Below are 10,286 nucleotides of genomic sequence, written 5' to 3'. Positions count from 1 at the left end.
AGCTAATAAACTCTTTCTTATTAATAGCTTATTTTAACTATTAATCTATTACCTATTTACCTATTATGCCTATACTATCCTGTGGCTTATATAACCGGCCTAACCTGCGACCTACGCTGCAGCTTGTGACTGGGTCGTAACGCCTTTATAATTATTTTAATTTTATATATTAAATATATTAATTGAATTTATTTAATTAGCTTTATATAATTATTATAATTAAAATTAAAACCCCTGTTATTTATTAAATTATTATAAAAAAAAAAAAAAAAGGCTAGCTAATTACCAGGACCTACTAGTGTAACACAGTATAACCAGAGAGCAAGTAGGCGTTAGCGTTAATAGTATAAATAGAGTAAGTTATTGCCGAACCTTTACAAGATAGCTTCGTTGCATACTTCAGAAACAACTTGGTTATTGCTTTCCTTGATAGCTTTAGCAACTCACGTATTACAGATCCTGAAGCTTGTTTGCAGAGTTGAAGGTTGTCCCGCCATAGGCAAGTGAATGTGCTATAAGGACAACATCCGCCGGTTTGGACACGACGCTGTTGTTCATGCCATCGTACCCTAGCGTGATACCACTGCTCGTTTTTGGAGGCTTTAGGGCGTTTGTTTGGGCATTCCACGTCTGGTTGGTCGGTTGGCCCTTGGCTTGGAGAATTTTGTTGCCTAGTTGGAGCAATTTGGACGCCGAGGCAACCGTAAAAGCTCCATTATTGACGCCATTCTGAGATGAAGAGTTAGCAAGCAAAGTTCCCATTATTTGAGGTTCGGTGTGCAATCGTGCGGCAAATCCGTCGGGATCCCGATCACCCCGAGTCCTGGGTCTTCCACGTGGCTATGGCATGGTCATAATGTAAGTGCCGTTTGTGCCAGCGCCGAAAAACAAACCAGCAAGCTGTTCAAGACATGAGCAACGTTATACTCTGTATGTATTATTAGCTTGGCCCTCCAAGAATGTGACAAAGTCGCTAAATCTTTTCATCGGGGTCTGACTTGAGTATCATGGAGTAATGTGGTACATCAAAAATGGACAGTTCCTGCAAGGTTCGAAAGCCAACGCTCTCATAGAGTGATTTTCCCGCCGGCGTGGCGACCAAGTAGCAATCCCGCCCGTCATGTTTTGCCTTTTCTATACCCCAGTTTAACAGAAGTTTGCCAATACCCCTACGCTGATGCCTCGGATCAACAGCAAGATGGTCCAGATCTAAGCATGACAGCAGCGTGGTCAGTATCGATTGATCCATGTGGATTGGAAAGGTAGGATTGCTACGCACGCCACATATTGCTTGTCCCTTGGTCCCCAAAGTGTTTGCGAACATGGTTTACGAGTATTCTTTGCATCTCCTCAAACGCGCCCTCATCCAAGCCGGGCGAGGATACTGCTGAAGGGAGCAACTCGCTATCCGATGCATTTGGTGCGGGAATTTCCCACAGAGCAAACCCGACAATTTGACCTCGCAAATCATCATCGACGGCAACTATCAAATTGATTCTCTTGTCGGTCAACTTGATGGACTTTCGCGCCAGTCTCCATAGCCGCAGCGTGTCTCCCGCTGCACAGTTGGCTGGCTGCAGATGTTGTGGAAACAATCGGCGGCTTATGGTGTCCGTATCTGGGTGAAATGCGTCTGCGGCCAGCGTTGCAATCGCTTCAGCATCGGCGTCTGTCGCGATTCGAAGTTGCACAGTCATTGCGGAAGAGTCGGTTGAAAACAGGAAATAGAGATTGCAAACCAACAGGATTTGACTTGGATCTACCGACACTTTATCACATCAATTAGCTCTCATAGTGGTCCAGACTGACTAATCACGCACGAAACAGACGGCGTCTGGCCGGCAGGTTCAAGTCGACTCACCTGACACCAGGCACCCCGATGAGTCCCCACCAGAGGCTTGGCGGGTCAATGTCAATTCTCTGTGCACATTTGATGCATTGATTGGGAACTAGCACTGAGTAGAGGCGCAAAAGCTGGCTAGTGGGTTGCAGTTGCGGGAACATGAAACAAAACAACTTCAACTCTGCCTGTTTGCCAGCTCACAACTGTTGCCTCTGAAATATTAACTAGAACCCCAAAAACTAAGAGGAAAGGTTTCAAGGAGCAATCCAGCTTAAACTACATCTCAAGTACCCGCAATATACTATTCCCCTGCATCAGCCTTGCAAACTATATCAATGTAGTTTCTACAAGTACTTCCCATACTTCTATCCTACTTTCTGGTGCATCTAGTTCTAACAATATCATGTTCGAGCTCTTGCTTTTGTTCGGAAACTTAAAGTGGCCCGCCCAATTCATCTAGATTGCACGTTAGCTCTGAGCGCTACAAATGAACAGCCAGTGTCTTCGCCCGGCCTCCTCGTATATACTAACAGCGCGGACATTGGACCCGAAGCAAGTCTCATCTATTTTACACCTCGTTTCCCCTTTCTGGTGGGCAATGGCTTGGTTGGTATCTAGGCACATGTTGTGATGGGACTCTTCCTAATTACTTATGAGTAATTTCCAAATGGGAAACAGAGCTATACATACTTATTGTGCCGCTCCGAGATGAATATGGTCATTCGGAAAAGGGTCTGCTCGTAAATTGTGGGGTTTCAGTCCCCTATGTGACAAGACCTCAGTGAGGGCTTGGAGTCGCAGCTCAATTCATTTCATAACAGTCTTTTGTATTGAAGGTTCTCAGAGCCTGGATGGAACAAAAAGCTTTTATTTACATAAGAATTCGGTGAGAGCCTTTGCCCTAGGTCCCGTGATCGTAGCCTTGGCTAACTGTGACACCCGATCTGCTTGTAGTTCTTCTCTCCAATCTACTATACGTCCCAGGGGCATGTCGTAGTGATAATATCGTAATGTCTCGCAAAGTCTTTTATTAAAATGAAGTGGCCAAGAACCCATTTGAAACTCATTTGAAACTCTTGGCCTCGTACAGACATTGAGCGCTGTCATGACATCAAGGCCACACACATCCGTACTGAAAGAAAAGGCTCTTTGAACATCTTGGATATAATCATGTATGCATTTATATGCCGTGACCTACTTCCTCAAGTTGGTATCATTATTAGCCCGTCCGTATATCACGGTGGTTGGTTGGCACTACCTCAGCTGTGGACTGGAAGCCCCAGAAGGGTTAGGGTTCGTCCGCTCATCAACTCGCCTTTATACCGTGAAATAGGAATACCCGAGTCATCAAAACCTGCAGCATCTCCAGATACCCATCATGTCCATCAGATACGAGAGTCTTGGGTACCACCAGCATGCAAAGGTGTGTACTCATACGCCACTATTTCTTTGGGATTCTTGGCAGGGTTGCAAGAGATGCCCGAGGTGGACACACCCAGCAAGCCGAGGATGGAGTGGAAATTGGAGCGTTCCATCACAGGGCTGCCGTCTGGTAGAGTAGCAACGCTAGCACGGCTTATTCCGACAGTAACCCCATTTGGTCCAATAGAAGAGCTTCTTGCACCGCCATGATGATATAGTAGTATTAGACGTCAATGTGTTACTCTACTAAGGTAATTTCGTGATTGCATCCGAGACAAATGCGTTTGGATATTATATCATCACACAGTCATGCCATCCTGCCTACCAAACTGTTGTTTATATTCTGTGAGCCATGGTAATCAGCCTCCAACACGATGTGTCATGAAATAGGAGCAACCAAGTAGTAGAATGGTGTTTCGTAACCATCAAAGGCGTCATTACCACTCTACTATGATACCCTTCGACACGACTCCGCTGAATCATGGAATCATGCTGTTGAAAACACTTCGAGTAACTGTGCAACAATGTCAAGTGGTGCACCCACGCGGCGTCCCATGCTTTTTTTCAACAACCTCAAATCAGGCTTGGTACATGACCAGTAGCTTAGCCATCCCGACAGTGAACATGTCTTTCTCTTGTCGCTTCATCACAACGTTTGAAGTGACGAGGCCTCAGCCACCTCTTGCTATGGCAGCTTCCTCCGACGATATACCATCCGGCTCAATGGGTTACGTCCTCAGTCCAGTCCCCCGCCTCCACAAAGTCAGCTGAAGCCATGACTTTGGACACGGAAACCGGGCAACCACGCATCCCTGGCCATGATCAACGTGGCCCCCATAAGCTGGTTGACTTGCGCAAGAATCTCACGTAATTCGGAACCTCTCCCAGATGGTTCTTTGACCAATATTGGCCGCGATTTGTGGCAATGCTGACAATGCTGGCAAATCAAAATACGAGACAAAAAAACAGAAGGGCCCGGCCTGATTAAGCTCGGGCGATGCCTGCATTGTTACGTCGCAGGGAGGAGGGCGCATATGATCAACCACGAGCGTATCCGCCCCCAAAGGTCTAGTACCTAGGTATGTCGTGCATCGCAAACCGCCCAGTGGAGGCGGTGTCTCAGACAAATAGACTTTAAGGAAAACGCCTCTTGTTCTCCGCAATATCGCAAATTGTCCGTCTTGTGACAGAAATAGAGACACGTCTGCTCAGCCCGCCGCCACTTTTATGCGAATGCCGCTCGTATAACGCCTATGGCTTCGTCGACAGCGAGTCACACGCCAACAATCTTGACACCAATACGCCAGAAAAGGCCCGATCCAATCACGAATGGCAGTCGCCTGCAGGCAAATGTCAGCGCACTGTGAGGCACTAAACGGGTCTGGATCATACCGAGACATCAGCGCCTTTCCGTCGCTCAGCCACCTGCTGCTGTCGGGCACCAGCTCCATTGGAATGTTTGAAGATGGCTTCGCGGCGGAGCTATATGCGGACGCAAACGTCTGGCAGTTCCATATCCCAACGCAGCGAGTGCCTGACGCCACGCTTCGAAATACGAGCCGAACACGCCAACTTGGACGGAACAGGGCTTGACTGAAGTCGTTCTCAAGAGACGCATCGATCTCATCCATGTATAAAGCAAGGCGTACAAAAACTATATAAACTACAGCTCCTCCCGAGTGTTTACTATTCTGCTCTCATCCTCATCAGCAATCTCATCTACAACACCTTTGCAGAAACACCATCAACTTCCATCATTCTTCCAACTTTATTTCATCGCAAACGCTCTCCAATTCATCATCATGAAGTTCATCATTGCCTCCGTTGCTGCTCTGGCTTCCGTCGCAGTCGCTGCACCACCCGCTCGGGAGTGCACGCCGGTCGCCTATCGATGCCATCCTGGCGCGGAAGCTTGGGATGTTTGCAATACCAGCGGCCAGTGGGTGGTAAGTATCTTGTTCGTTTCTGACTTGACCAGGTTGGTAATATTAATCGTCTTAGTTTGCCGGTAACTGCCCACCACAAACCGTCTGCAAGTTCCTCCAGGCCAACGGCAGCCCCTACTGCGTCCCCCCCAACTTCACGATCCCTTAAGCATAGCTTATTGAGCGAGAGGGGTGGTTCAATTTTCACCCGACTGCCATCCGTCAAGATTGGTTGCATACTCAAGCATACATTTGGCAGTTTGTCGTCTTCAGCTAGATTCAGTCAGCTTTAGTAGCTATAGACATCTTAAATTGATACTACCAAGTTTTTAAATTATACCTTACCAAAGCACCACCAAACGGGACTTTCTTGGCATAAATGACCGAAAAAGGCACTAGTTGCGATGAAGTGTCGATTCATAGAAAGAATTGCCAGCTGAATATCTACCCGAAATATGAGTTGCTATAAGCTGGCAATAAGCATCGTCTAAGCATAGGTTTTGCGGCTAGCAGCGTCTAGGTTCGACTTCCTCATAATGCGTGGGCCTCTAAAAGGCAAAGGAAGGTCTACAACCCCGGTATTACACCAAGAGTAACCAGGGCACGAATAATACCCGAAGCCATCTTGTATATGGTATTATAATTATTGTTATTCGACCTTTGAGAGGTGTTGCTACCATAACTAATTTAGTTGCAAGCACATTAGCCAGCGGTATTGCCACATTCCTGGCACAGTGCTGAGTGCCAGCGATAGCAAACTTTCTCTCAACTCCATCTCAGAGTTGCTCCAAGGAATAATTTCTTGCCTCTTGCCAATTAGTGAAGAGGACTCGAAACTACTATTACTAGCGGTCCCATTACTATAGGGGAATTGCACCAGACGCTATGTCGTCGGGTTTAGGTTTTGGATTAGAACGTGCGGTGTGGAGCTCAAAGGCTAAAAACGAGGCGTAGTAGGTCATACAATAGAAGCCATTCCAAACTTTGTGCAGCTCCGCAAGGCCGAAGAAGGACATGAAACTACCGTAGGCCCCGAATTGGATCTCAAATTTCGCACTACCGGGCTTGACACCAACGACATGTTGCGAGAAATTCAGAGGCTACCCGGCATGCACATATTCGTTATAACTCAAACGGAATAAGTTGCTTCATAGGACAAGTTCTACTCATGGGTTGAAGCAAGGCTATAAAGTCAACTGAGGGTCTCTTCTGTCAGGAGCTCATGAGCAGGGATAGAGGAGTTGTGAATACGGCCGACGTTACTCATGTCAAAAACTGGATGTGAGTCAATACATGACATTTGGGAACTATGGTGAGAAAAACGACAGTCCCATCTCCGTTGTTGAAATTAGCGGAGCTAGGACTGTGAGAACCATTTACGACAGGTAATAAGCTCTGATAAAGTGACTTGTCATTCTTGAAGGCTGGTTGAAACTCTGGCGAAATGAAGTAGTTGTTTGAGCCAGCATGACTTACATATCACCAGGAAATATTCTCAGCATCCGGCGCTGGGGTAAAGCATCAAAGGCATACTTTCTTTTCTTCTCGTCAGACTGCCATCTGGTTTTATGATGCTGTTGTTCTTCCTGGAACTCAAGGTTGTTCGACTTATCCTTGACTTTTCTTAGTGTTTTAGCAGCGTCTTCTCTTCGTGTTGCTCGTCACCATCGTGCGTAAATGAGCAGCGCCAGACTACTTTAGGGTTCACCACGAAAAATAAGGGCCAATGGGAAAGCATGAACCCGGAGGCTGCTAATAAATAAGCTTACATCAATCCAATATTCTCCCAGACGTGCAGACATTATCAGTCCATCCTGCTCGCCAGACTAGATGCGGTGGGCAGATTTCAGCTTCCAAGCCGAGCGCGGTTCCACATCAGCTCTGCATTTATTTCAAAATTTCAGCGCCAGTCTTCGTAGTCGTTGACAATGGCTATCTGCAGGGTCAACGGATCATATCATACAAAATAATAGTTCCCCAGGGCCTCACCTATTCGCCTCGCCCCTCTCATCCCCTAGTGCCCTCTTCTAGTCGACACGGAATCCGGCTATTATCTAGTCCAGCCCAGGTACGTCGTACCGAGTCCGTGGCCGGACCGAGGCCCAATGCCGACCCGCCCGACGGCGACCGGATTGTCTTGTTCACCAAGGCTTCGATGTTGGCGGTGGGCAGGGTTAGAAATGGAAATCACACTATTCGTCCACGACATCGAATCGACACCAAGCGGTAGCTTATTATCCCTGTTTCCCCCACTTCCAAGGCTACCCATCTGTGCATCAGGCTTCGATAGACCAGGGCCACCATGTTTGGTGGTGGAGACTTGCAAGGCCGCTTTCCAAATATGACGGCAGTATTCAGCCAATGAGAAGGTTAAATATGCAGATCTGTCTCGTCAGAGGGCCATAACATCGAAGAAATAAAAGCGGCATGATTGCGACGCAGGCATTTCGTAGTAGTAACTCCAAAAGCAGCATGAAGCCCAGTGGGAGTTGGCATTTCGCCGTAGCTTCTTGATACACCGTCCAATTCATATGAACAGCTTTTATAATGGACAAACCCCGCCGCTTGGCCATCTTCTGCCATGGGACGCCATTTCCAATAAAGTCGGGGCATTAATTGGACGCGTTTTTATGAGCAACTGATGAATTTAAACTCCAATACGCGTTTCTCTACTGAACAGCTCCAGATGATCTTCATGGCCTCAAATCAAGACTAGACAGTTGATCTTTGAACCATTGTCTCAATATTGCATCCTAATAGCATAGTCACTGGTTCGGCACAGCCTTGAGTCCATTTTACCCCGTATTCATCTCAAAGGGAAACCACAGGGAGAAGAACCCTACCATACGGATCATGAATATGAATGAGCCTGGTAATATCACAAATTGATTGAGAGTACTGCCTGCTCAACAGGTCCTACCAAGAGATACATGGTACCTTTTTGGGGGCCTGTCCTCCTGTCCTGAACTCATCCAGCCCTCCCAAGCACCCAGTTGCACAAAACCTACTCCAGTCTCGTTCATTTTGCAAGCCCATCGGCGAGACATTTCTTCAATCCGGGGTCCACTCTTCCAAAATAATCTGCAAGTAACAGCATTAGACAAAGTTTACGTGACACGACTGGTTGGTAGTTTTGACTGACCCAAGACTTCCTTCTTTAGGTTGTTTGGAATATCTCGCAGCGTAGGAATGATGTTATGCAGGAGTTGTTCTTTTCCATTTGGCTCCTTGCAAATAATCTCCCACAGTTTGCGAGGCTGCTCAAAATCCTTGTCAGTGAGCGAGGTGGCAAAGCACGTCACATTCCCCGTCCACATTTCATGAACTGGCAGCTGAATTCTGTTGCTCTGAGACACGGGGCGAAGCTCTGAGTAGACGTAATCGGGATCACCTCCGTAATTTCCATTCATGGTTCCGGGTCCATCTCGTATATATGGAGCGTACACCTTGTTCACTGGCCGGTTCGGCGGAAGTTGAAAGTAGTTTGGTCCTACGCGATAGCGGTGCGCGTCCGGGTAGCTAAACATTCTTGCTTGCAGAACTGAATCGACATTTCAATTAGATTTGCCACTTCCCGATAAGAGTTTTGCTGCAAGTACTGACCTGGATCCGCGGAAGGTCCGATACCGGGCACCATGTTTGACGGCGAGAAACAAGCCTGCTCAATGTCTTGAAAATAATTGTTCGGCTGCATGTACTCGTTAGTGCACGGCTACAATGTACCATAGGCATCATTCAACGCACATTCTTGTTGAGGGTCAAACGACCGACACGACGCAATGGGTAACTTTCATAAGGCCAGGTATAGGTGCAATCAAAGATGTCAATCGGTGCCGACTTCACCTCGTCGGGCTTGATAACCTGCACGTATACCGTCCAGGTCGGGAAATTTCCACCCTCGATGGCATTAAAAAGATCTTTGACGTGATAATCAGGCTCTGATCCTGCCAGCCGGGCTGCGGTGTCTGCATCCATGGTCCTGATGCCGTCGTCGGGTTTGAAATGCCACTTGACGTAGACATAGCTTCCATCCTAGCACTTATCAGTCGTTGCGATAAATGATGCCATATTCACGGTAGCTCACAGCTTTGTTTAGCGTGTAGGTATGGACACTGAAACCATTGATGTTTCTCAGCGAAGCCGGAATACCGCGCTGCCCAAATAGGTGCATGAGAGCGTGGATTCCCTCGGGGTTATTCTTGTGAAAGTCCCAAAACATGGTGTTATCCGGTACATTTGTCTGAGGATGTCTCTTGTGGCTCCGATTCATGGAGGGGAATTTAATGGGATCCCGGATGAAGAAGACGGGCAGATCGTTGAATACAAAGTCTTGCACGCCCTCCTCGGTATAAAACTTTGTGGCCCAGCCCCGAACATCGCGAACGGTGTCACTAGATCCTTTTTCTCCACCAACGGTCGAGATGCGGGTCAAGATTGGAGTCTTCTTGCCAACTCCGGTGAGGAACTTGGCATCGGTCAAATCAGATACATCCTCGAGAACTTCGAATTCGCCAAAGGCGCCGGCGGCTTTTGCATGAACACTCCTATTCCAATCATGAGTCCGAGAGAGTCTGGTATGCTTGACGTGGTGAAGAGGTCCCCTTACCGTTCTGGAATGCGCTCCCGTGCAAAATGAGCAAGGACTTCAATGGTTTGGGTATCAGCCAAGGTGACTAGGCCGCCATTGCTGTTACCGTAGCGAATCTGGTGGACAGACCCCGGGTTTGGGCTCGGTTGACCTGTGATGATTGGTGTCAGTCTTGCATCCCGAGACACAGAAGGCAAGGAGCCCAATGAATGGCTTACCATTAGCCAGTGTGCATACAGGATTAAAGGCAGACTATAGTTTGTTAGCGAATAGTTCACTTCACCAGATGGCCTCGAGGGTGTGAGCTGACCATGATGGCTGTGGATATACACAAAATCTCTGCAGAGAGAATCAAGAAGAGATGGGAGCCTCATATTGTTGCTTTTATATCCATCAAAAACCGGGAAGCTGTCAATGCGTGGCTGCCGGCTCCTAGGCTTAGCCCCAATGCAGCAGAGCCGTGGTGGTCATGATGTCCAGTTAAAACCTTAACGATGGTAGTGCCCAC

General features: G+C 47.6%; 3 protein-coding genes across 3 annotated transcripts; 1 reads left to right on the top strand and 2 right to left on the bottom strand.

Moving 5' to 3' along the window:
• Positions 1 to 450: 450 nt before the first annotated feature.
• MAA_10438 (Acyl-CoA N-acyltransferase) lies at positions 451 to 1,697 on the bottom strand (the record flags this gene model as incomplete). Its single annotated transcript, XM_007828436.2, has 3 exons — positions 451 to 840; positions 894 to 928; positions 1,280 to 1,697. The coding sequence occupies 3 exons, from the start codon at positions 1,695 to 1,697 to the stop codon at positions 451 to 453; spliced, it is 843 nt and encodes a 280-aa protein (XP_007826627.2).
• Positions 1,698 to 5,067: 3,370 nt separating this feature from the next.
• Positions 5,068 to 5,359, top strand: MAA_10437 (uncharacterized protein; the record flags this gene model as incomplete). The annotated part of the gene is made up of 2 exons (XM_007828435.1): positions 5,068 to 5,211; positions 5,267 to 5,359. The coding sequence occupies 2 exons, from the start codon at positions 5,068 to 5,070 to the stop codon at positions 5,357 to 5,359; spliced, it is 237 nt and encodes a 78-aa protein (XP_007826626.1).
• A 2,850-nt stretch (positions 5,360 to 8,209) lies between these two features.
• MAA_10436 (catalase) lies at positions 8,210 to 10,091 on the bottom strand (the record flags this gene model as incomplete). Its single annotated transcript, XM_007828434.2, has 8 exons — positions 8,210 to 8,271; positions 8,333 to 8,731; positions 8,794 to 8,878; positions 8,935 to 9,222; positions 9,275 to 9,734; positions 9,797 to 9,929; positions 9,997 to 10,030; positions 10,089 to 10,091. The coding sequence occupies 8 exons, from the start codon at positions 10,089 to 10,091 to the stop codon at positions 8,210 to 8,212; spliced, it is 1,464 nt and encodes a 487-aa protein (XP_007826625.2).
• Between the last annotated feature and the right edge of the window lie 195 nt (positions 10,092 to 10,286).

Source organism: Metarhizium robertsii (genome assembly GCF_000187425.2).
Source record: "Metarhizium robertsii ARSEF 23 chromosome Unknown MAA_Scf_39, whole genome shotgun sequence".
Taxonomy (NCBI): Eukaryota; Fungi; Ascomycota; class Sordariomycetes; order Hypocreales; family Clavicipitaceae; genus Metarhizium; species Metarhizium robertsii.
The sequence above is the reverse complement of the archived record's forward strand: the minus strand, read 5'-3'. Positions and strand labels throughout refer to the sequence as shown.